General features: G+C 37.1%; 2 protein-coding genes across 2 annotated transcripts; one reads left to right on the top strand and one right to left on the bottom strand.

Moving 5' to 3' along the window:
* The first annotated feature begins 880 nt into the window (after positions 1-880).
* LOC149019164 (serine/threonine-protein phosphatase BSL1-like) lies at positions 881-24,833 on the top strand. The gene is made up of 21 exons (XM_089153220.1): positions 881-1,966; positions 2,071-2,131; positions 2,245-2,323; positions 2,436-2,515; positions 2,611-2,705; positions 12,201-12,300; positions 12,789-12,858; positions 13,503-13,604; positions 15,125-15,206; positions 15,295-15,465; positions 17,441-17,624; positions 17,717-17,918; positions 17,998-18,159; positions 18,247-18,485; positions 23,080-23,164; positions 23,243-23,341; positions 23,415-23,614; positions 23,707-23,782; positions 23,995-24,130; positions 24,211-24,350; positions 24,446-24,833. Exons 1-21 carry the CDS (start codon positions 1,762-1,764, stop codon positions 24,527-24,529), a joined length of 2,652 nt encoding a protein of 883 aa, XP_089009346.1. The 5' UTR covers positions 881-1,761; the 3' UTR covers positions 24,530-24,833.
* A 1,556-nt stretch (positions 24,834-26,389) lies between these two features.
* Positions 26,390-27,506, bottom strand: LOC149019163 (uncharacterized; the record flags this gene model as incomplete). The annotated part of the gene is given in 2 exon segments (XM_089154487.1): positions 26,390-27,349; positions 27,432-27,506. Coding segments are annotated over 2 exon segments (235 nt in total), but the record flags the coding sequence as incomplete, so codon positions are not given.

The raw sequence follows: 27,506 nt of genomic DNA, 5'->3' as shown, positions 1-27,506 counted from the left end.
GAAAAAGACAGTAGAGTGAAAATTTGTTTAGTAAACAACAAAAAAAACAGTGAAAAAAAGAAAAAGAGAGATGAGTAAAGAGCAAGAGATAAAAGAAAAAAAGAAAATGCGAAGACAATTCACGCTTCCAACTTGTTGCATATTCAAGAATACTAACTTCCACATTTGATTGAGATTGTATTTTTTCACATCTATCTTACAAATTTGAATAAGGCTCCTAGTCTCCACCAGTTTTTTTATATTCCAAAAGGGGGTCTTGAAATACAAATGACAAATTACATCATTGATCCGTTTACAACAATCAAACATCGCTTAATGTAGGATAACAAAGTGTGGACTAATACGTATTTTGAGAATAAATCCTTATTTTCCAATATGTGCACTGAAGACCATCTCTACTATAGTCTTCTACATAACATATTCTTCAATCTAAACTTTTAGTTCCCCTAAATTTTGGAGGTATGTAAATCCAAGAAATTTATCCCCATATACAAGATTCAATGTTAATGGGCAAGTTAGTCTACTATCTACACAAATAGTAAGAAACTTAAGAGAATGCAACTCGTCATGAGACTAGTATTTTTCCCTCTTTTAAGCTGGATCGATACTTATCGGTATTTATCATTGTGTATTGTATCATATCGCAATGTATCGGTGTGTATCGCTTTGCATCGGCACGTATCAGCCTATACATTAAAAGATGTGAGAGAGCATTTGGAAAAACAAAAGATTAGAGATACTGATACCAATATGATATGATATGATACAGACCGATACTCAAACATTGTCCAAAAGAGTAGTCATGGTGCACATAAATCGTTCCTGGGGATCTTCAATTCTAAAAGAAAGATCCTTTTAGCCCATATTAGTAGTGGAGCAATTGGTATGTCTGAAAAATTAGATTTGAAAGCTGATAAACAATAGCCGCCACTTCTTCTCTATTCCATTTTAAATGGACTGCTTAGTTGGGCATAGTTTTTCTTCTTTACTTGGTCACGTTCTAGCATGAAAAAATGAGTAAAAAATGGGAAGGAAGATGCTAAGAAGGAGAGAAAATTGATCGACTGAAGTGGGTTTTGCCGAATTGTTTGATTTATTCCTTACAAGTAAAGCATTTGACACTTTGGTTGATTTCCGAGGAGATATCGTCAATTCTAAAGAGAGAGATTGCAAAGTAGAACGAAAGGAATTGAAAAAGCCAAAATAGAAGGAAGATTATTGGGACTCGGAGAAGAGAGTTGCAGATTGGATTGGTTGTCGAAAAACCCAGAAGTCTTTGATTGACTCTTACGTGTGAATGAGTTGAAGGTGTCTGTGGAGACGAAGTAGTATTTGAGAAAAAAAAAAACCTTTGATTTGGTTTCTTCTCTCTCTTCCTTTCGGTTTATGTTTCTCAATCAACAGTTTCTGGGTTTTTACGACAAATCAGACTATAATTGAAGAGAGCGAAAGAACCCGTTAGAATCTTGATTTACTTTATTCTCTCTCTTCCTTTCGGTTTATGTTTCTCAATCAACAGTTTCTGGGAGGGAGACAATAATTGAGAACCCACTTCGAATTTAGATTCAATCAATCACCAAAACAGCAAAGAGAACAAAGTGAAAAGCAGAAGGGGTTCGGATCAGTGCTCAGTGCATTCAGAGCAGATCCCGGGCCCCAGCAATTTTTCTCTCTTTTTCCCCGACTTTCTTGCTCTCGTTCTCCTTTCCATTTCTGCTACCCTGCAGCTCTTCTTTCTCTCTTCTAATATCTCCTGGTTTGATGGGGTCAAAGCCGTGGCTACACCCAGCTCCTACCTACCATGTCTTGGATACAAGCTGGGACACCGATGAAGACGCACCCGGCCCACGCTGTGCCCACACCCTTACTGCCGTCGCCGCCACCAAAACTCAGGGGCCTCGACTCATCCTCTTTGGTGGCGCCACCGCAATTGAAGGCGGCACTTCCTCGGCTATTCCCGGAATCAGTTATCTGCTTGTCTCACTATTCATTCCTCTTAGCTTCAAAGACTTGCTTGATTGTTTATTAGTTAGATAAGTAATTTTCTTCTTGTGACCATTGATTTTGCAGGATTGGCGGGTGTAAACAACTCTGTTCATTCTTATGATGTACTCACCAGGAAATGGACTAGGTAGTGAGCTCTTTCGACTAGTTCATTTGTTTTTTTGTTCACCAGATTGATTCTAAGAATCACATGAATGTGGGCTAATTTTTGTTTTAAATTTTATGACAATAATTTTGCAGGCTTCAACCCGCTGGAGATCCGCCTTCTTCAAGGGCTGCTCATGCCGCTACTGCTGTTGGTACCATGGTTGTTTTTCAGGTGAAAGAAGAAAAACTACATGAACCTGCGTTTAGTTAAGTTTACTAAAATATATTTCATTTAAGTTGGTTTCAACCTTTTTCTTCTTTACTGAGTGCTGCTGTTTTATTAGGGTGGCATTGGTCCTGCTGGGCACTCCACGGATGATCTTTATGTGCTCGACTTGACCAATGATAAACATAAATGGCACAGGTTTTATACAAGCTTCCTTCATTTGCCTGTTTCTTTCCTAGATTCAGTACCTTTGTACTATTATAAAATTCTATTTTTCTTTGGCTTTGATAAAGGGTTGTCGTTCAAGGCCCAGGTCCTGGACCTCGCTATGGCCACTCTCTGGATTTGGTTGCCCAACGATATCTGGTGACTGTCTGTGGTAATGATGGTGAGTTCCTTACACTACAATGCTGTGCTTCTTTTCCTTATTTCTTTTGGTTTCCTACTTTTCCTCTGTTGTAGAGGATAGATATGATCGTGTATTGTTGGTGGGAGACTTAGAGACTCTAAGGATGAGATTTAAGCTTTGGGTGTCAATTTTCCTGAGGTCTAATAGGATTGTCCTCACCAAGAATCATGGTCCAAGTTTCAACCTGTAAAAATGGGAATTTTAGTTTGATACTTTGAGAAACCTTGTGGAAACTTGGCACTTTTCATATGACAGGGACTTTGCATATAAACTAACTAAAGCATAAAGAACATATTGGCACATGCATTTTGTAGAAGGAAAAAAATCAATGTAGATATGTCATTTAGAGTCATAGTATACATAGAGAGGTATCCGACAAATACACTATAAAATAATACATCAAGTACATTTAAGTTATTTTTTGAAAAATATAATTTTTTAGGTAATTTTAAAACTCAGAAAAATAAATAAATACTAGCACACTTCAAAACTTAAAGCTAACAACATACATTTGTGGATCTAACTACTAGGGACGACATATGTTAAATTTAAAAGAATCCAAAATCATTTGAGCATGAAACAAAGAAAAAAAAAAATTTGGGATTATTTCGATTACCTTGTAGAAAACCTCAAAAAACCTTGAAATGGATTAAAATCACCTGAAATGGGCTCACCAAGGTTGAAATTAGAGGGGAAACAAAGGTTTTTTTTATTTTATTTTTTATCACTGAACCTCAATACAATTGGATTCCCACCTTAGTTGTTAGAGCCATTCGATTGAAAGAATTGACTTCAAAACTTGAGGTTCCGCCTGGGTTTCGTATTTCATAGATTTTTTATACAAACAAGTGAAAAAAATCACCTGGTTGAATCGGCTAACTCAAGTTTCGACTAGGTTTTGCATGTTTCACAAGTTTTGAGTAGTGTCAACGAAATTTCACAGGTTTCGCTGGAAACCTGTGATTTTGTTTAGGTTCTGTTTCGACCTTCAAAATGCAAAATTTCCCATGTTTTGAGGGAATTTTGTACTATGCCATGAATCCTAGCTTTAGTTTTTAAACTTTCCAGCGAAACCTGTGATTTTGTTTCGGTGTCCATAGGTTCTATTTCAACCTTTTCGAAATGCAAAATTTCCCATGTTTTGAGGGAATTTTGTACTATGCCATGAATCCTAGCTTTAGTTTTTAAACTTTCCTTAGACATCGTTCATTTGCTGAATTTGAAGTGATGTGGGAAAAAGTCAACTTTTCATGAAATCCCAAAGTATGGCTTGTTTGGTTCAATGGGATGGAAAAGTTGGTAGACAAACTTTCTTAAATTAAGTAAGCTTGTTTGTTAATATAGCATGCTACTTTTCCCGCCCCATCCCTTTTTAAAGTCCCACATATTTAGTAAGACTTTTTGGAAAAGTAAGGGAAACAACAAAAGTGGAACCCACATTTGAAACTTTTCCACAAACCTTTCCTATTCTCCCACCCCACTACATATGGGTCCCAGTGCTACATGTTTATTTTTCCCACCCTACATCTGCAAACAAACTGTTCCTTATTGTTCCTCTTCATGCTTTAGTTTCATGAACTTCCTTTATTGTGTCTAAACATTTATTGCCACCATATATAGTCTATTGTTGGTGCCCGTCCTCGGTCGATAAGATTTGTTTTTTCTACTGAATTTCATTGCCCAAGTATAAGAATTATCCAATGTTTTCCCTGGTAGACATTTCTCCACTTGGAAAGTTAGCAAACACGTTCATTTTTGAGTATTTTTTTTTATATCTTGAAGATTGCATAGGAAAACTGTGCGGATTCTACTTTGTGCAGAAGCCTTTGGCACCGGGTTCGCCCTTTTACAATTGACAATTCTTTTTGGAGTTGAGCTAACGATACGTGGTGTATTATCATCCTTTTTATAAGGTATATGGGTGGAAACATATGTGAGATTGTGGGGTCCAGTTGAAAATTATTATAGTTCTTACTGATTGTCCCATCCTATGAAGATGTTCTTTTCAGTTGTGTCTCGTGTCCAGGAGCTGAATTTGCCTCAGATGAACATTTTGACAGTTTGATCAAAATTTTGGCAGAGAGGTAGGTTCAAATTATTAATGCCTTTCATAAGTTGGATGTTGGAGTTGGTCTAGGCACTTCCATTTTTTGGTTTGCACATTGAAATTGGTTTGTGAATGCTAATGCTTGTATTGGCATCATTTGTAAGTTGATAAAGCCTTTGTGAAGGTTATATGCTTGGACATCATCATGTTTGGGTTCCTATTTGAAGATCTATTCTGATGAGGTGAAATTTCAAGAGTATTTTGATGGGCTTTTAGTGGCAAGAAACAAGCAATTCAATGTTTATTTTGAAACACATTTAACAAATTTCTTCCTCATGGTCTATTTATCAGATCTGTCATCTGATCTTTATCACCAGTCTGATCTTGAGAGTCATTTAATATTCTAAAGATGAGTGATATAGAGGACATGCATATTTTCCCCTAGGTTGGGACTAAGCTTGGTACAGAACTTACAGTTGGATTGTTAAGTGGTGCCTGGGCAGGTCTCTTCAAGACCAATTTCTAGATCTATTTAGTTCAGCAACTAACACAAAAGCCTGGGTAGCAGAATTTCTTTAGGACAAGCAAAACCAGAAATATTTGGATTTGTATCCTTAGAAGAGATTAGATAATCAAGAAGTTCCTTTTTGGTGAACAGTATGCATTGAGACAGTGTTGCAAGTGGTGTTGGTGAAGAAGACTGAACTTGGTATCTGGACCAATAATTTACCTGCCCAAGTTAACATTATAGGGGAAGTCCCCTATTGTGGTTCACTTAATGTTTTATGTCTTTAGTCAGTTTCTGTGTCAGTAGGTTTCTTGTTTAGACTTTAGGCTTAGATAGGTAAGAGTTGTATTCCTTCTTTAGTTTTATTTTGATTTAATATAATTAGATCTGTTGGCCAATATGGTCCGACAAGCATTATATTGAACAATTCTTTTCTTACGATGCTCTCTACTCTTCCCAGATTGTTTACATAGTATCAGAGCATTGACCATTTGACAGTTGAGAGTTGTTTTTAAGCTTTCCAGTTTCGTTTTAGTTTTGATGGGTTTTATGCTTTGTTGAAGATTTATCTGATTCTTCAAATCTGATTTCTGCTCTTCTGCTGAGATAAGTTCCAGACTAAATACTGATTCTGTGGATCGGTTGTTGAGAGCCTGACTTCTCCTAGCGCAGAGGATGGAGACTCCTTAGTGCTTCAGCTCTGATACCGTGTTTTTTTCTTCTTCTTCTTCTTCTCTTCTTTTTTTTTTTTTTTTGGGTAAAATCTCTAATACCATGTTAAGAAACATAGAAAAATAAAGAGAGAAAAAGGAGAAGTAGGAGGAAATATGGGAGAGACCATGGGTAGAAGATTTTGTTACCCTGGAAAACTGACATCTCAGTCGAGATGTGGGTTTTTTTTTTTGTGTCAACTCGGTGGCCCATCTTAGTGGGTTTTAGGGTCTCGCGTAGGCTGAAACTTGGTATTTAGCTTGTATTTAAGGCCTTTTGAACACACTGGTGGCCTTGGATTTGTGAGAAAATAACCTTAAGTATTTCTTTAAGTGAACTCATAGTGTGAAATCGAAATGTTATAGGATTGGGAAATGCTAGGTTATACAACATCTAATATAGAACCTTTAAGGCATATAATGAGAAACAAGTGTATCCAATACATCAAATGACTTAAATGTCATCAAATTCCATCCGTATGAGTATCACAATCTCGACTCTCGAGAATAGAATAATAAAATTGTACAACCATTAGGAGTTCTATATAAGTCATAACTCATAAGTTCATAATACAAGTAGAGAATGATTGATCTTCCTTTGGTGTTGTAGATGTTTCAAGTGTAGTTACAAGTGAAAATCCAGCTGGAATCCGTAAATCAAATGAAAATTGAGAGTTTTAGCTAGATATGACAAAATCTGGGGAGAGATCTAGTGATATATAGTGAGATATGGCGGGATCTCAAGCGAGATGTGGGATCTTGCCCTTGACTTGTTTCGCCTTCTTAAAAAGCGAGGTATCTCGCTAGATCTCATGCCATGGGAGAGACATCACATTAATTGTGAAGGACTTGAAACCAGCCAATCTTATTTTTGTAGGTCTCATATTAGAATAAGTGATACATGAGGAAATAACATAAAAAAAAGGAGAATAAATATCGAAAGGACAAGAAACAACACCTGGAATTAGTCTTGGGATTAGTTCCTGGCGCTAATCCTAAGAGATTTTTTTCTTCTTCTTTTTCCCTCGTGATATACTCTTAACATCTTTGTTGATCTCTTGCAAGTTGCGGAGAAGTTGCTGATGGTGGATTATGATTTCTTTGGTTATTAGGAATTTAGGAACATAAGTTGAAGATGACTTATTTTTTCGTTTTTTTGGGGTAGGTTGAGGCTGGTTGCAAAATGTTGAGAAGTTTTTGGTGGTTGTCACCAATCCAAATCAATGCTCCTCCCGTGGTTCTTGGTAACATAGGTTGAAGATTGTTAGATATGATTTTGCTGGTCGGGTAATTGCCAAGAGGAAGAAGACATTTATGTTGCCTCTTTAACTTAACCTCTTCCTTTTGAACTTATTTAATGCTACTACACTACCTTTAGTTAGTACCCATACCTTTCATGCCATTAAGAGTTTGCTTCTTCTGAGTATAACACCCATCTGTAAATCTAGTTTGTTCATGACCCATTGCTTTCTTATTTACCAATGGCCCCTTGAAAAATTGTTGTTGCAAATGTTCTTTAATTTTGGTTATAAGTTTGCCATTGGTTCTAATTCTGACTCATTTGGGTGGACCCATAGGCTGTCTAAGCTAGATTTTTTGGAACCTGGGTTGCTTAAATGATTTCCAAATTGAGATTTAGCTTGCATATTTATACTTTTATTGCTTTGGTGGGCCTTCCTCTTTTTGTGATATGAGTTTTTTGGGCATTGGTTTTGGCATGGAGGGATTGTTAGAATATCACTTTCTATTTTAATTTAGATTTATATTTTAGGTATGTTCGAAAATGAGCTTTAATGAATCAAAAACAGTGCTAGAAGAAGGAGAAGAACAAAGACGAAGAAGAGGAAGAAGATGAGAGAAGAATCACACAAAGGCCTGCGATTCTAGCGAAGTAAAGTTAGAATCGCAGGCTTCCTTTATTTATGGAATTTAAGTGCTAAGCATATAACTTGAGACCCAAGAAACTTGTCCTCTAAAAAGGAAATAAATAGTACAACTCATGTACATAATTTTCTAGTCTCCTAACTCCTAAAATCTGTCCAACATAGAAACTACAAAAAAAAAGAAAGTTAAGAAATTAGTAACTAACAGAAAATAAAAACTATGCTTACAAAAACTCCCAAAACTTATGTACTAAAATTCCTATACCAAAAAAAAAGTAAAGCAGCATATCTAAAAAAAGGAAACAACCATCAAGGCATGCTTGTGCAACAAGGCAGCAGCCTTGGTGCTCCTACGTATTCTTCAACACTCCCCCTTAAGCTGGAGCATACAAGTCTCCCATGCCCAACTTGCAATAAATAGACTGAAAATTAGGCCTGAATAGAGCTTTAGTAAATACGTCAGCTAGCTGATCAGCAGAACCCCCAAAAGGAGTCTTGATCAGTTTCTTCTTGACTGCATCATGAACAAAGGGACAGTTTACCTTGATATGCTTCATCCTCTCATGGATTATAGGGTTACTAGCGACATAAGTAGCAGCCTGATTATCACAGAACCTCTTCATAGGGGTAGAGATTGGAAATCCATTTCCTCCAACAAGGAGTGAAGCCATATTAACTCGGCAGCCGTGTGGGCCATGGCTCTATATTTTTCTTTAGTACTAGATTGGCCAACAATGAACTGCTTCTTACTCCTTTAAGTCACAAGATTTCCAACAAGAAATATACAATAACTTGTAGTAGATCGACGATCAGATGAAGATCATGCCTAATCTGCATCTGAAAACACGACCAAATCCATACTCCAATTTGGTCGATAGATGAGCCCTTTCTCGGGTGCACTCTTGAGATACTGAAGTACTCTCATTGTAGCATCCTAATGAGCCTTCTTAGGAGACTGCTTAGACTGACTAAACACACCAACATAATAAGAAATATCAGGACAAGTAACGGCGAGATAAATAAGCTTCCTAATAAGACTTTTGTAATGATGGACATCATCCAACAAGTCACCATCATAGTCATAGCTTCAGCTGAGGATCCAGGGAATGTCAGTAGGTTTACATGGAAGCATGCCAGTTTCTATCAAAAAATCCAACACATACTTCCTTTGTGATAGATCAACTCCTCGTTTACTATGATTTACATCGTTTCCCAGGAAATATTGCAAATTACACAAATCTTTGGTTTGGAAGTACTTCTGTAAGTGTGCCTTGACTGTATCAATAGCCCCAATATTATTGCTTGAAAGAATAATGTTGTCAACATAAATTGCCATAATGACAACATTAGCATCCTATCGTTTAACAAAAATAGAGTGATCAGAATAACATTGGATAAATCCAAAGGATTCCTTTGTGTTGCTGAACTTCTCAAACCAAGCCCGTGGAGACTATTTGAGTTCATAGATGGCTTTATTAAGCCTATAAGCACACACTATCCTCCCCTTAAACAACATACCCTAGGGGTTGCTCTATATAAACCTTTTCATTGAGGTCACCATACAAGAAAACATTCTTTATGTCAAGCTACAAGATACGCCAATCATAATTAAAAGCTAAAATATCAATACACGGACATATTTAAGTCTAGCCGTGGGAGAAAAAGTCTCAAAGTAGTCCACACCATTTGTTTATGTATAGCCTTTAGCCACCAAACGAGCCTTCAGCCATTCAACCTTACCATTAGAATGATACTTAACAGTATATATCCACCGACAACGGACCACATTTTCCAAGGGCAAGTCTACCAAAGACCATGTATGACACACTGTAAAGCATCCATAACAGCTTTCTAACGAGGGTTTTAAAAAGCCTTATTATGATGGGTTGGAATACGAATGGTAGATAGAGAAAGGGCAAGATAATGAAAGTTGGGAGATAGATGAGAAATATATACATTAGAAACAGGGTAAACAATATTAGAACGTAAAGTGCAAATACGAGTACCTTTTTATTAAGGCAATGGTAAATCATCTGAAGTAGGAGTAGGATCTCCACTAGAAGAATCTGCTGGTGGAGAGGATAAAGAGGGAACTTTTGTAGGACCATTTTCAATCTCCACTGTAGGAGAGCCGCTAGTATCAACAGAAGGAACTATGTTATCCACAATACGTTCTGCCAACTTATGTCTTTACTGATAAGCCTATAGAGGGACACCGACATTTGAAGGAACTAAAGACGGAAGGACTCTTCCTCTGATATTGGTGGGTGCTTCCCTTGCTATTAAGTGGTTTACTACTTTTGCTACTGCCTTGTTTGAGTTGATGTAGATGGTTCAATGTTCTACTATAGTAATTGGAAGTTTTTGTACTTAGATTCACTAAGTAACATGGTTCCTTTAAATACCTAAGTAGTTCCTCAGTGCAAACTTTGACATATTGGTAATTTGTTGTCATTATTTGTCCACGTGTAATGCTCACGTGAGGGGGAGATTGGAGCCTTAGTTTGTATCTACTAAAGTCTTTTGAAGAGTATTATTTGTGAAGATCTTTTATCCTCCTAAGATGGTATTTTATTCCACAACAACACTTATCAACTTGGTTATCTTTTATCTACCTACTTGGTCCATAGTAACCCATACTACCTTTTATTTATCTATTTGGTCTGTAGTAACCTATAATACCTTTTACCTACTTACTTGGTCTACAATTACCTATACTATCATTTGTCTACCTACTTGGTCCGTAGTATTTATATTGTTTTTTACCTACCCATGCTTTTAACTATTACTTGCCTGCTTGTGAAGAGCTTATATGTGACTTTAGGCTGCACATCTTGTCTTCTTTTGTGGAGATTCCTCCCTACTATAGGCATTATTTGGATAGTGCCCTTGATGTAATTGTTGCTTCCATTTATGGATATGGCTCATCTTCATCAAAAGATAGTGCCCTTGATGTAATTTTTGCTGCTACTTATGGATATGGCTCATCTTCATCACCGCCTATTATTCTTGTCGTTGAATGGTTCGTCAGACATGAAGGATTGTCTACTTAAGTTGCTTTTTGATTATCTCCTGGGAGAAGTTCTCTCCATGTTTATCGGTATCTTCTGTTGCTACTTGTGTTAAAGAAGATGGAGCTCTACTTATGGATATGTCTCATCTTCATCACTACCAATTATTCTTGTTGTTGAAGGGTTTGTCAGACATGAAAGATTGTCTATTGAAGTTGCCTTTTGATTATCTCCTGGGTGACGTTCTCTTATTGTTTATTGGCATCTGCTATTGCTACTTGTGTTCAAGAAGATGAAGCTTTAATATATGTTCCTGTTAGTTCAAGTTGGAGCCTTTGATTTGTATGCTCCAGCTTGAGGGGATTGTTAGAATATCACTTTATATATTAGCTTAGGTTTCTATTTTAGTTGCTTTCTGTTTTGGTTACTTTCTATTTTTCTTATTGCTTGGTTGACAAGTAATCTCCCCAGGATAATGTCATTTTTAGTAGATTTGGGAGTTACTATGTAAAGTTTAATTTTCTTTTTTGCTGTAACTCAGTAGATTTGGGAGATACTAAGCTAGGACTTGACCATTTCTTTTTACACGTAGCTGCTCTAAGGTAATGTGTAATTCCGTTTTCATCCATCAACTTTCAATATTTAACTGTATTGCCCCTTCTTGCCAAAATAATTTGTGCTTAAATCCAAAATGTTAACTGAAGACTGGAAACATTAGAAATATAACTTTGTTGACCAAAATGCCTTTTTGTTTTTAGGATGAATAAATGGATGATACCAAAATGCCTTAATGCTATAATAATCTTGTTTTGTTGATTCACCTGAAATAGCCTTGTTTTGTTAAAACATATTCTTCTTATTAATTAAAAAAGGATGAGATGGTGAATATTTTCCATCATTTAATGTAAAAGAAGTGATCCTAACTGTCACCATTTCAACAAATATTGAGAATTTATGGTTCTGTAATGACGTACAAAGTTGGTTGGGAAAAGGTAAGCTGTAGATTTATCTTAGATTAGGTTACAACTACTTGAATCCTTGCATCAACTACATATATTCACACATTGATGCATTTTTTGACCTTTTTCCATGCATATCTTAGATTAGGTTACATCTACTCAAATCTTTGCATCAACTATATGAATTCACACCCATGCATTTTTGACCATTTCCATGCATTTCTTAGTGCATGTTGCATGATTCAATACATCTTTTAGAAATCACGTTTCCAATACAATACCAGATTTTGATGCTTTAAACCTTGTTTTTATGTGAGACAGTTTAACGATTTGAATTTTTTTTCCCCTTCAACTAGGCAAGAGGGCGTTATCAGATGCTTGGGTATTGGATACTGCACAGAAACCATATAGATGGCAACAACTGAACCCTGAAGGCGAGAGACCTTCTGCTAGGATGTGAGTTCTATTATACTTACACTCGACAGTGAAAAAGTTTATAATTTACCAGAGTGCTTAGGTAGTGGGTGCCATAATGTATGGGCTTCTTCTTGGAAAGTGAAAAAGGTAACATGACTGATGAGCCCAAGCTTGATGTTTGCACTAGTTCTCTGTTGTACCTAATGCTACTTTAGTTAGAATTCTGATAATGGAAATGTTAATTGAAATGATTAGGAGGCAAACTATCCTCCTCCCCTGCCTCTGCCCCTGACACCCCCCCAACCAAAAAAAAAAAAAAAAAATAAAAAATAGAAATTATTATAAAACTTGTTCAGTGGTTCTAGTGCTTTAATTGAGACTCAATGTGTTTCTCCTGTGCACTATAGGGCAAGACTGCACTTAAACTAATCATAGGGATTTCTTAAATCTTCTGAATTTGTGGAGATGATTCATTCCTGTGTACCAGATTATTTTGCGTTTCATTGAAATGTTGGACCATTTGGCAGGTATGCAACAGCAAGTGCTCGCTCAGATGGCATGTTCTTGCTCTGTGGTGGAAGAGATTCTTCAGGCATGGTATGATCTTATGCTCTTTGGTGATGGAAATGGTCTGCTGCTGGTGTATTTCATGGATACTGCATAAAGCAATCTTTGCATATATTACTATATTTTGATTTTGGTTGCATGCTTGACTTCCTAGTTTGATGATGTTTTATTTGTGAAAACACAATTGAGTTAGAGATACCAGTGTGATGACAGAAGACTGGCATGATGTGACCCTCATGTTCTTTAAATACCCACCAATACCTGCTGTGCCAATTGCCAGGAGTGTTAAAGGAACCATGGAGGTGGAGGAACCTACTTGATCGGAGGAAGGACACTCAGAAGTGGAGACAATTAAGTATGGAACATTGAAAAATTAATTGATTGGGATCCCTTACACTGCCAACGTTCTTGACAGTTCCCAGAAAGGACATTCTTCTCCTTGAAATATTTGGATGTTTTCTGTTATTGGCTTGTCAAAGTGCTAGGATGTTGTCATTTGTTTTAACTCGTGTCCTTTCTTAACAATTTAAATTTCTCAATGGAGAATTATGTTATTACTTCCAGATGAAGTGACATCTTAAAGTTCTAAGTCTTTTATGTAAAATTGGTTATAGCTCATGCTTGTTTAAGTTGGGTCTTTTCCTGTTAATAATTATCTGAATGTGCATTTACAGCCACTGGCAGATGCTTATGGCCTACTCATGCATAGGAATGGTCAGTGGGAATGGACTCTTGCACCTGGTGTGTCTCCTTCACCGAGGTACCAACACGCTGCGGTAAGTGATAGCTAGATGCCAAGATTTCGAGTAGCAGAGATTTTCCTTGCACATTATATTGGTTATTGTTAGAGATAATGAGAGATAAAATGGTAATACAATAGGGGGGGGGGGTTTGCCTATTGTGGTTTCGTTATTGTTTTGGTCTTTAGTTATTAGCGTCCTAGTATAAGTCAGTTTCCTATAAACCTTTAGGTTAATTAGGTTAGAGTTAAGAATTATATTTCTGTTATATTTCCTTTTGTAATTTTATTTCAATTTATTTTAGATTTATGTGGTGGTGGTCATGGTGGGAGATCTCGCGAGATATCTCGTTTTTTCACCTTGGCGAGACGAGATGGCCGAGGGATACTCGCCGAGATCTCGCCATATCTCGCCAATCCGCCAATCCGCCCGGACCGGAACTCTCAATTTGCCTTTTTGTGGATTTGGTGAATTTCACCAACCTTAACACATCTACAACAAGGAAGATCAATCATTCTCTACTTGTCTTATGAATTTATGATTTAATGACTATATAGAACTCTAATGGTTGTATAATTATTATTCTTGAAAATTGAGATTGTGATACTCATATGGATGAAGTTTAATAACATAAGTTAGTTGAAGCATTTGATATACTTGCCATTTATATGCTTTAAAGGTTCTATATTAAATGTTGTAAACAGCACCTAACCACTACATTCGGTTCCACAGGGTAGACAGAAACACAAGGGTGTTCGACAAACCAAGGCCCCAACGGTTCAAAGGCATAAAAAGCAAATACCAAGTTTCAACCCAATTGGGACCCTAAACCCACCGAGAGGGCCACCGCAAAATTGTATACTCGCCGAGCCACCGAGATGATCGAGATCTCTTTTCAAGGTGGCGAGATCTCTCTCGAGAGCGAGATCTTCTACCATGGTGGTGGTATGATAGTATATAGATTCTATCAACCAACCCTGGCCATCAGTTATTCTCTCTTCAGTCTCTGTTTCTTCTTGTCTCTATCGTTATTGGTTATAGATCTTGGAATTGTTTACAGTTACATAATTTGAGAAGCACAACTTCCTTTAGATGTTTGGGGTTTGATGCTGTCACAACCTTTTTTTTTTTTGGTGGTGACCTTGCGCCCCCAACTACACAATGTTTGGACTTTTGAGTTTGTCCTGTGCAAGCGTTAGTCTTATGAACTACCAACGTAAGCATTGGCCCCGTCAGTGTAGCCCCACCAAAGGCCTAGATAGTCCACAGAAGCCGGTAGTGATCCCATGCCTAGGTCAAAGAGCACACAACTACCCAATGTGAGAAATAGATGGGTGGAGGGGATTCGAACCTGGGACATGGGGACTACCAAACTGCAAGGGAGTGAGCTTGGGACCACTAGACCACCACCTTCGGTGGTACAAACTTTTTTTTTGGTTGCTTGGGGGGGGGGGGGGGGGCACTATTTTCTCTATATTATCATCTTCTGCTTTTTAGTAGTTAGGTTATTTTCCAAGAGTTTCCTTACCAACATGCGTGGCATCTCTCTTCAATAGGTCTTTGTTGGTGCTCGGTTACATGTCACTGGAGGTGTTCTTAGGGGTGGACGGACAGTAGATGGTGAAGCAGCTATTGCAGGTAATTATGAGTGTTTTAGGTTTTAGTTATCGACCTGGTTGTATGTAACAGATATCTCATTATTTTCCATCTCCCCTCCCTTTCTCAGTCTTGGATACTGCTGCTGGAGTATGGTTGGATAGAAACGGGATCGTAACTAACTCCCGCACGAGCAAGCCCCAAGTTGAACATGATCCTGTGCCCGAGATTATGTACCGTTGCCGCCATGCAGCTGCATCAGTGGGGACCCAGATATATATTTATGGTGGTCTTAAAGGAGGTAGTGACTGTATAACCGCAGATTATGTTTAAAGTACCTGATATTGGGGTTATCTAAAGTTGAAATTGTAAATGCTGATTGTTTGTTTCTATGATTTTGATATATCCTCTGTTATACCTAGCCAGATGTTGTTCCAATCTTTTCTTATCTGGTGACCAAACCATCTGGTTGTTTGGTCAAAGTGATCAATCAATTTAGCTTGGTTACTAATTGGGGAATGACTTAAGAACATAATGCAAGCTAATTGCTTGGTATAGTGGTTAAGCATGTTTCTAAACTATAGGATTGGTCTTGAGTTCAAATCTTTATGTTTTATTGAGATTTTGGGAACTAGGTAATAGGAGAAATTCAAACCAGATTGCCTTTTAACTGTTCTCCTCAATACCTGAAGATTTAACTGAAAATTTTAGGGGCAATTGTCCCTTTCAGAGACTTAAATTTGTAGCAAGTCTGAAACTCTGTTCTTGGCTGCATACCCAGCAGCTGTGGATCCAATTTATCGCATTCTTTTAAGGGCTGTGTTTTGGTCCGTAGTCTACTAACAGTTCAGATAGATCTTATGCAATTCTGATTTTTCACTGCCCTTAAGATTGTTGTTTGACCAAATGTTTTACCCATCTACTGATGTTTTATGTACCCTAAATCTGGTTTTGTAAATTTCTAGACCAACTTTTAAGATGACTACATCAAAATCAACTACAACAGCTAGGCCCTTACACACTAAATCCATAGAAAAAAATTCAAGGGAAACTCAAGTTTCAACTAGCTGAAAATGGGAAATCTAGGTAGGAAACTGAGAAATTTTATCCCTCTAGCTTATATTCTAAAACTCCCCCCTCAAGCTGGAAAATAAGCATTAAACATTCTCAGCGTGTTATGAATATCACCTATTCTTTTAGTGCCTCAATGTCTAAGGGCCTTTCTCATAACCTTCTGTGGAGTATGTCATAAATTATTTAGTAGAGCAATTCAAGTGGAGGATAAAAGGTAAAATAAAGAAAGATATTGTAGATTCAGATGAAAAGGAAAAAAAGTCAGAGATATCCTTGAGGCTAAGAATATTGACTTAAACAAAAATGGAAATTACAACTGTATTGCAATGTTACCAAACTATTAAAATTGGGCGATACTACTAGTTATAGTCATGGATAAGTTGAATTAGTTTAGTGTTTATCGAACTGTAATGGGTTTCTAAGATATTGCATGTCTACAGGAAATGCAAAGATGATTAATGGTTAAAAGTTCTCAATGGCAATTTCTAATTTTAGTAACAATTCAGAAGGGTTTTCCGAAATGGGTTTTATCGAACATCTGCTGATGCTAGAAACTTCTCTAAAACAAGTTTCTGATGCTAGAACATTTCTAAGTTTAGTAAACACCATTAAAACTGTTCCTTGGAGCAGTAACATGAGGAAGTATTTTTGCTGCTTCTTGTAGTAAAACACTACAAGAGTTGTCAAACCAAGCCTAAGAGTGCAAATAATTTAAACAAAATATGACAATGTTAGGCTTCTTGTTTTTCATCAACAAGAGATCATTATATTTATATTCTGAGATTATATGTCTGCTACAGCTAGTCCATGTGAAAAAACTGATTTTTTTGGTTTATCAACAAGCTATCATTATATTCATTGTCTGAGGTTATACATCAGCTGCAATGAATCCACTGGAAGAAAACGAAGTCCATAAGTTGATGGATTTGTGGCAATTGTCATCGTTATACTGCAAATTTTAGTAGTCCTGTAGTTATAATTTTGGAAGGTAAATGTTTGAGAATAATTAAATCAACTTATAATTGCAGATTTTTTTTTTTTGGTTCTTTTCCTTGTGTTGACATTAACATTGAACTTTTATCATCTAACAATCTCTGGCCAAAATCCATTTGACAGATTCTCCATATTCCCTTGTCAGTTGTATTTGTAGTTCTTGTCATCTACTCTTTCATGATCTTACATCTTTAGGTTTTGTTGTGCAGATGTGCTATTTGATGACCTCCTTGTCGCTGAAAATTCACTTGATCAGTCTGACCTCAGCTCACCTATATTAACTTCTGGGAGAGTGTCTTCAATGGCAAATTCTCAAATTAATCAGTCATGCTCAAGTTCTTATTTGATGCCTTCAGATGGAAGACTGGAACCGTCTTTGCCTGGTGGCACAAGGTCTATATTCTTCTACTCACTGTATTTGATTTTCATCTATTTTCAACTCAAAGTTCAATCTTACAAAAAGTGACAGTTATCATCTGTGGCAGCATGGACAAGAAATCTATGGAGAGGCTTGCGGAGGCTTCAGCAGCTGAAGCTGAAGCCGTCAGTGCTGTCTGGGAAGCTATGAAGGCAGCCTCTACCAACCCTACAGAAGAAACATCTGTGTCAGATCACAGCTGCCATGTTCCTGAAACCTCTACAGATGGTAGTGATGGCGAGGGAGATGTTCGCCTTCACTCTCGAGCTGTATGTGTTATTTCTTTCCCTTTTATATGAGTAGGTTTCTGTCAACTTAAAGTTAAGTGTCCATAATCTAATGTTACAGGTTGTGGTTGCCAAAGAGACTGTTGGCAACTTGGGGGGACTGATAAGGCAGCTGTCATTGGATCAGTTTGAAAATGAGAGCCGACGGATGATCCCTTTAGATGGTGATCCATCATATAAAAAGTTCTTCAGACAGAAGTCGCCCCAAGGCTTGCATAAGAAGGCAAGCATTAATTTCTAACTTTATGTTTTCTTTAATTTGTAAGGGTGTTTCATTCAGTATATATTTTTACTTTTTTGTTCTCCCCAGATTATTTCAACATTGCTCAGGCCACGGAACTGGAAAGCTCCTGCTAATAGGAAATTCTTTTTGAACTCCTATGAAGTGGGTGAGCTTTGTTATGCAGCTGAGCAAATCTTCATGCAGGAGCCAACAGTTTTGCAGTTAAAGGCTCCAATTAAAATATTTGGCGATCTTCATGGACAGTTTGGTGACTTGATGCGCTTATTTGATGAGTATGGATTTCCTTCAACTGCGGGAGATATAACGTAAGTTACAGGTTTGGGTTGATGAAGTTTTTATGGTTTTTGCATGCATGTACACAAGCTAAGATGGGAGTCAACATAAAAATGGTATTTGCTAACCATAACTATCTTACACGTTTATAGATAAATTAAAAAATTATATACATGGATATACTAGGGGTGAAAAGTAGGCAGGTTGAGCTGAGGGGTCATTGGACAGGGTGCAACAAAGGTACTTGGCAAAACCACCAAAACCTCGAAATGTTGCCAAAATGTCGACAACATTTGGGAAGGTTTCGTGGGATTTTGCCCCCCAATTTCGGGGTATTTGAGGTCATTTTTGATTGGTTTTTTGTGTCTAGCCTAATTTGAAGCCAATAAACACATTGAGAGTGCTATTATAGCCTAAACGTCACCTAAAGTAGTGTTCCTGATCAGCACATGCACAGCTTTATAAGGGCAAAACTAGAAGTCTGGGACATGATTTTAAGCCAATGTAAATGTGCAAAAATGCAAGACAACTCAGTGATCTTCATTTATTTGCAAGAAAAAGACAACTAACTAACCAAGTAGTTAAGTATATATGATGTACAACAAGTATAACTATACAGGTGTAGAATATGAAAGAAGAATAACCTAAGCTATGCTGCTGCCTGATGTGCTATGGTGGCTCCACCTCCATCATTGTATTGTGCCTTGGTCGATCCATCTCCTCTCTAGCCAAAGTGTGCCGCTATGATCATTTTGTCATGCCAATTTACATATTCATCCCATGACATGTTATGCGGATGGTTGTTGAGGTACTCGCAAGCTGCACCTCTTTAGGTCGCATCATCACCAAGTGCAAGAATAGTTGCATCCAGAGGGTAATGAGAACAAGGAGTCAGGGATACGGAAGAGGCTTTGCTAGGTGTGGTGGTGCTAATGCATATGGTGGTGGCATACCATAGTATCATCCTTGCTAGTGCTTGTGATCACAATATCATTTACATATACTAGAGTATTGTAGTGTGGGAACCATCTCCTTTGGTGAACAAAGTGTGGTATGCATTGCTTTGCTTATAGCCATTAGAGATCATGGCCTTATGGAACCTTCCAAACTACGCTATTGTGTCAAAATAAAAATAAAACAACAAAATCGAAAGAGATAAGTGCTTGACTCAAGTCTCATACTCTAATGCCTAATCTCTTCAACTTGCATACTTTCTTATAAGTCTTGGCAGTAGAATACCTAGATGACTCATCCATGTACACCTCCTCTTGGTCTTCTTGCGACTTTTTATGTAGGACCTACAAGCATTCTTGACATTTAACTATTGTAATATTAGACTTTTTATTATATAAGATATGAGAGAATAGTATAATGGATTATAGTGAATGCGATGTACAACAAAGGGAAAATGTCTCCTTGTAGTTAATGTTGTAAGCATGAGTGAAGCCTTTGGCCACCCATCTTGCCTTGTACCTCTCAACAGTCCCATCTATGGCGGGGGTCGGTTGTGCTAGGTGATGGTGGGCCAATGCATATGGTGGTTGCACCCAACAATATCACTTTCTTGCTAGGCAAGTCACCAGATTCCCATGATATTGTTTTGTGTGCAAAGCTCACATTTGGTGAACAAGGTAGCTTGCTTGCTTGGCTTTGAGCCATGAGAGATAATGGCCTTATGGAAGTGTTCCAAGGACGCAGTAGAGGACGAAGAATAAATGAAACTTTGAAATTCTGGGGAAAGGGATTGATATGGAACATAATTGGAAAATAGGATGTTTGGTGCAAGTTCCTGGTTGCTTTCTTGACATTTAGCAATTGGTAGGTCTAAAGTAGGATCAAAAGAAGGGTTAGAGACAGACTCACCTAGAGGAACGGATTCTTTAGGACTAGGAACGAACCATTTGGAGGAATGGATTCTTTAGGACTAGGAACCAAAGCTTCCAAGTGGCTCGGTTCAGAAGTGTTGGTTGGTTCAGTTTTTTTTACTTGTTTAGTTTATTATTTTTCTTGTTGCCTAAGTAAGGGTATTTATGTAACTTTTGTATTCTTCATATCAATATAAATAAAGAGCTCGGGAATCACATTAATTCATTCAAGCCATTCTACCAAAATTGATAGTCTCAACAAGAAGGAGTCGCTCGCGACTTTCTTTGATAGGTCTTCAAAGGTTTAGGCTCCCTTGCTGATCATCCACCAACTGTTCATGTTTGGTTTCTCCATCTTTCAAAGGAGGATCATTTGCAGGAATTTCAAGAGAAATATCGAAAAGAGGAATCATTGCTGGAACCTCTTTACTAAGACTCTCCACCTGAAGAGGTGTAGGGGGAAAAAGAACCTATTCCTAAACCAAAACATCTATAGAGATTAGGAAATGGCGAGAACCAAGACAATAACAATTATACCCCATCTATGTAGGAGGATTACCCAAGAAAATTGACTTTAACCCACGAGGATCCAACTTAAGGACATGGTGGTTTTGGACAAAGGCAACACAACTAAAAAGCTTAGGTGGTACTGTAAAGGCTGTTGTCCCTAAAAAAACCTCAAGGAGGCAGCACTGGTCTAAGACCGTGGGAAGGCATTTGGTTAATTAGATATGCTGTAGTAAGAACTCCATCACCCCAAAATCGAGGAGGCACATGCATAGTAAACATAATGAACATGCTATACCTTAAGTAGATGTCTATTCTTGCATTTGGCAACTCTATTTTGAGTTGGAGTGTCGACGCAACTAGTTTGGTTTATGATGCCATGGTGAGCAAGGTAAAAGGGGAATGCTTCACTTATGTACTTAGTCCCATTATCTGTGCAAAAGATTTTTACTGTGGCCCCAAGTTGAATCCTTAACCATATTATGAAAAGTTTGGAAACATGAGAAAACGACACTTGTCAAGTAAATCTATGTGATCCTAGTGTAACAGTTAATAAAAGTAACAAACCATTTATGACCAGACAAAGACATGGCCCAAGAAGGACCCCACACATCAAAATGAATAATTGAAAAAGGAACATGACTTCGATGGTCTGGAATAGGGTAAACATGTCTAGTCTGTTTAGCTAAAACGTAAGACTCACAATGAAAATCATTAAAATTACACCTTTTGACTAAATTAGGAAACAACTTAGACAAAATGGGTAAAGGAACGTGACCAAGGCGATTATGCCATTGCAATAAGGTAAAAAATGCAGGAGAAGTGGAACTAAAGGCCATAGAAAGAGCTGATGGAGGCCCATCCAATAAGTAGAGCCCCTTTCTATCTACCACTACCAATTGTATGCCACATTTCTAGGTCCTGAAACACAGTGTGAGAAAGAAAAAAGTGTTATTTTGTAATTCATATGACGAGTAAGGCTACTAACAAATAAAAGGTCAGCCGAAAACTTAGGAACATGCAAAATAGAAGATAGGGTAATAGATGGTGAACATATAGTGGGTCCCTACCCAGAAATAGGAGAAAGTGACCCATCAGCTGTTCAAACAACTTGAGTCAAAGGGGCACATGAATAAATATGAAAAAAGGAAGATGAACCAGTCATGTGGTCAGTTTCCCCAGAGTCAATTATTCAGAAGGGATAAGTTGAATTGTCATTGTGACAGCCAAAAATACCTATGGAGGATTGTGGATCAGCAAAAGGAACAACAACAGAAGCTACACTCACACTGGAAGTCTGTGCTAGAGAAGACGTCATGTCTGGTGGAGTGGAGTTATGGGTTTGTCTAGTTGGGATGGTTGGTTTTGGTTAGGTCTTATTCATTGACTCTAGTTTTTTTCTGTAGGTTCCCTTTCAATTAGGGAAAAAGAGATTTCTGTAGGTTGTCGATTATTGAAAAACGACTAGAAGAAAAGGACTTCTGTTACTAGGCTGTGATGGAGAAAAAGAAGAAAAGGAAGGGAAAAACAGAACCAGAGTGCGATGGATAGAGGCGATGGTGCTTTAAAGAATGAGAAGGGCGATGGAAAAAACAAAAAACCAGAGTTTGATGGTGTTTGAGAGAAGTGACGCCCAAAAAACAGGGATAGATGGAAGATGGAGGCTTGGGCAATGGAGAAAAAAAGGTTGCAAAGTCTGGCAACTGTGGCGGAAGAACCAGAGAAGCTCGGATGGGTGCTGTGGCAGTGTTGTGGTGAGGCGATGGTGGTGCTCAAAACATGGTGGAGGTAGGTTATGCTTCCTGCGACTCTCTCCTTTTTTTCTTTCTTTTTGAGGCTAGAACCAGGCGGCGGAAGGTGGGTGGGTTCTTAGTAATGGATTAGAGTTGGCTCTGATACCATGTTAAAAGAATTGAATGAATCCTAACTTGTGTCTGAAAGACACATTAGGAGCTTTATTTATACTTAAGACTTACCAAATATAGAACAAATTAAATCTTCCCAATGTGGGAATCTTACAAGAAAAACAATCCTAGTAAATCTGATCCCAATAAAGAAAAAACAATAAAAGAAATGTAAACTACTCTATCTACCAGATCATCCAGATCGATTCTGTTTTTGATCAGGATCTTACGCTTATGTTCTAACAGTTAGAATACTTAGGTGTCTGCCTCATTTTCGTAAAATTTAAGCCGGCCTTGATTTTGTATAGCCTGTAGGTTGTGTTCTAACCTGTGAATATCAACTTTCGCAGATATATTGACTATCTATTTCTAGGGGATTATGTTGATCGTGGACAGCACAGCCTGGAAACAATAACCTTGCTTCTAGCTCTCAAGGTATACCTCTGCTTAAAGTGAATCAACTAAAATGTTAGTGCTGCTACATTTGATTGACTCATTGTTTTGACTGAGCAGATTGCTTATCCTGAGAATGTACATTTAATCCGAGGAAACCATGAGGCTGCTGACATTAATTCACTCTTTGGTTTTCGTATGGAATGCATGGAGAGGATGGTACTATTGAGACTTCCATTCCTTTTAGTAAAAAATTGAATTCTGTTGTTACTCAAAAAAGTTGCATTTGTAGGGCGAGAATGATGGGATCTGGGCGTGGACTCGGTTCAATCAGCTTTTTAACTTTCTCCCACTTGCTGCACTTATTGAGAAGAAAATTATTTGCATGCATGGTGGCATTGGGAGATCAATAAGCAGTGTTGAACAAATAGAGAAATTGGAAAGGCCCATTACAATGGATGCAGGATCCATCATTCTCATGGACCTTCTATGGTATATCTTGATTCAGCTCACCCTTGCATCTACTTTCATGTTTGTGTTTTATGTATTTGTCTTGCTACAACTTCTGTTGGTGTTATTTGCAGGTCTGATCCTACTGAAAATGATAGTATGGAGGGTTTGAGGCCAAATGCTAGAGGCCCAGGACTTGTCACTTTTGGGGTATGAATCTCCTCCATTTGGAACTTACCTATTCAATGCTGCCTTTATGCTTTCATTGCTTTCTACCCGCAAAGACCTTTGGAGCCCAATTTTTGCTGATGGTGTTTACATGTGTTCCTTCATTGATGTATTAATAGAAATAAGAAAAATGGACTGGTCTTCTGTGCTAATATTTACTACATTCAATATAATTTTCTTACAATTGGTGGCAGCCTGATCGGGTCATGGACTTTTGCAAGAAAAACAAATTGCAGCTTATTATTAGAGCACATGAGTGTGTCATGGATGGTTTTGAGCGGTTCGCCCAGGGTCATCTTATCACTCTATTTTCTGCTACCAACTATTGTGGTAAGCTAATGAAGTTTGAAGCTCTTCTCTGTTTTCTCTTGGCCTACTATATTTTCATGGCAAATTGGTGACTGCATCAGGAACTGCAAATAATGCTGGCGCTATACTGGTAGTTGGTAGGGGACTGGTTGTGGTTCCAAAATTGATACATCCATTGCCACCTCCCCTTCAGTCACCTGAGTCATCTCCAGAGCGTGTCTTAGATGATACATGGATGCAGGTAAAGATTTTCAGGAATTCATGCAATTCACATATTGAAACCACCAGTCAGGACTCAGTTCATTACTTAACCCCTTACATTCTGTGTTTCTGCAGGAGCTCAACATTCAAAGACCCCCAACTCCAACCAGGGGTCGACCATTGCCTGACCTTGATCGAAGCTCATTGGCATATATTTGAAAATGCACTCCCAGCAGATTATCCTAAATGGTGCTGTGTTTTTACTTCAATCATTTTTTCCTGAGATGGCGACACAGCATCTGGGGTCAGGACACATGCACAAGTCAAAATGTTTCCAAAAGATTAGGCTTTCTTAAGCTTTTCAGATTTTGGGGGATCGGTGTTCCAGATTTCTGCCAAAAGATGGGAGTAGTCTTTCCTCTTCCCTTTGTAATACTGTACAATCCAAGCTTATACCGGAGATGGTGTAGCATTTCTGCTAGTCATTGAAAGACATTGGCGGATGTACCATAGGTGAATTAAACAGGTAGGTTATAGTGTATTAGAATGTAAATTATAACTAATTGTATTATATTCAAGTGGGTTTCTGTTTGTATTGGCTCTTAGTTTTGGTCAGGTGTGGATTACATTTGCAGTAGCTTGCATAAATGATATCTTACATTCTTCATGTATCCAAATTTTCTTATCAGGACACACTTTGCAATATTCTTCCTCCCTGCTAGGGAGATATGCCAAATCTGGAGGGTTGGGCTGTCTACAGAAAGCGTAGTGTATCCCATTGCTAGGTGTACTATACATGTCCCAATGGTTGATTGGGTTGTGCGGTAGATGTGCTTCTGGCACAGTGCTGGCAGCTTTCTATATAGAGACAGTAAAACCAAGAAGATCTTGGATTCGAACATTTGTCCCTTCACACCTTCTAAGTGAAGAAGAGAAAAAAAAAGGAGGGAATGAACGCATATCTTTTCCCTACACCATTTGTCCACAGAAGTAAACAATTTTCAAATGTGGTAGGATGGGTAACGTTGAAAATATTTAAAATAAAAAAAAATTAATTTACCTAAAATATTATACGCCAATTTGAGGTACTCTGTTGAAATTTCTCTAGGTTTCTTTTGGTTGCAAGGAGAATTTATGGGAAGGTGAGGAAAAACTTTCATAGTCATTTATATTTAATAGTTTATGTGATTATATGATTAAACTCTGTTCATTCTATATTTGGCCATCAAATTTCACTTTATTTTCATCAATTCCCTTGATTTTAATAAGTAAATGAATATTAGATGTAAAATATATTTTTACTAAATACAGTATGAAATTTATGTACTTTATGAATCATATGGGTCATTTATTACAAGAGTATTTTTTTTTTGTTTGAAAAATTGTAGGTATCTTTACTTTCTCTTGCAAGACAAGCAAATTTCTATATTTCATTTATATTTAATCTCTATTTATTCTTATTCTCTTAAAAAAAAAATCATCTTTGATTCCCTCAATAAAATGAATTATTAACTCACCTTCTTCTATGATTTTTCAAAATAACTAAACTACCTTTATATATATATATATATATATATAATATTCTTTACAATGATTTCTTCTCTCTTTGCTTAATATTTGTTTTATTTTCTTTTCTCTTTCTTTTATAGGAATCTTATTATCAGTGGTTTTTTCTCTCTTTTTTTCCTGTCTTTTATGGGAATCTATCAAATCGATTAGATGTGAATTTTTATTTTTATTTTCACCCTTTTCTATAAAAATCTATTAAATTGGTTAGTTCTATTTTCCTCCTTTCTTTGTTTTTCCTTAGAGGGGGGAAAAAAAAAAAAAAAAAAAAAAAAAAAAAAAAAAAAGAGAAAAAAAAAAAAAAAAAAAAAAAAAAAAAAAAATCCAATGGATTCCATAAAAGAGGAAGATATTGATGGGAGAAAAATGAGAAACAGATAAAAGGATAAGAAATCATTTCATCAATTAAAAGAGAAAATAAGAGGTAATATGATTATTTTGCAATATCAAATGAGAAAGATAGATAAATAATTCATTTTTTCAGGGGGGGGGGGGGGGGAATTAGACGTGAATTTTTTTACAAGGGAATAAAAAATAAAGTTTTTTAAAGATAAATAAAACTAAGTACTTTACAAAAAAACAAAAGAAAATAATAATAATAATAAGTATAGGAAAGAGAAATTTTGCCAACAAAATCCTAAATGTGAGCTAACTCAGGTTTAATTTATTTGAATGACATTGATAGAGGGATCAACTGTCAGCAACCATAAATATGATACAGTATGTCACCCCCTTGCCCTTAGCATTTATACTATTCACTGCCAACATCTTTTCAAGAAAATTCCCATCTTTGTGAAATGTAGTATTATGAAAATTTCCTTCTTCTAGCTTCAAAATGCACAGTTCCTGAAGAACCAATATAATGGCTCGTCCGTTTGCTTGATGTTTTACCTTTGATTCCTTGATGTTTTGTACAAGGCAGATGCAGACAATCGTGCTTTGTAAGAATAAAACCATAGTAAAAGAATGCAGGTGGATCAGTTGATCTGAGTTGTAATCAATCTTCCCTAATGGGGAATGGAGATTGACCCAGTGCCTGATTTCAATATCTAATAATTTGGCAGGAACCATGAATCATGCATGCTGATCAAAGCTTAATACTCAAGTTGAATTTTATCAACAAGTTGTATATAATACAAACCAAGAACTGTCATGAAGATATTAACTGGCTTTTGCACCAGAAGGGAAATCTTTGGAATAACAATAGATGGAAAACAGCATTTACATCAGGTGTAAGAGAGGAAGGGAGGCAGAGGAAAGAATGTATATTTGTCTGATTTTGTTTCAGGTATACAATCAGAAAGCATTTTATGCTACTGGTGTGTTTGATTGGGTATGTTTGGTTTGTTTCTGAAAACATGCTTTCTACAGTGCTCAAAGATACTGTCATATACCAAATCAAATTTCACTCCTGCTCTCTCCCGATTCACAACAAAAAGTATGTGATCAGCTTCATCAATAATCTTGTAGTACCTGCATCAGATGCTTTTGTAAGTTCTTTACTCATCAACATTGTGAAAAATTTTGGATGATTATGACAGGAAAGAAAACAAACCAGATGCCTGGTTGCAGAGGCTGGCAATCAGAATCATCCATGACTAAATGGCTCGGATGTTCAACCGGAATGCGA

Source organism: Hakea prostrata, chromosome 4 (assembly GCF_041222555.1).
Source record: "Hakea prostrata isolate BN-2017 chromosome 4, UWA_Hpros_2, whole genome shotgun sequence".
NCBI classification, from domain to species: domain Eukaryota; kingdom Viridiplantae; phylum Streptophyta; class Magnoliopsida; order Proteales; family Proteaceae; genus Hakea; species Hakea prostrata.
Note: the sequence above shows the minus strand (reverse complement) of the source record. Positions and strands in the feature narration are given on the sequence as shown.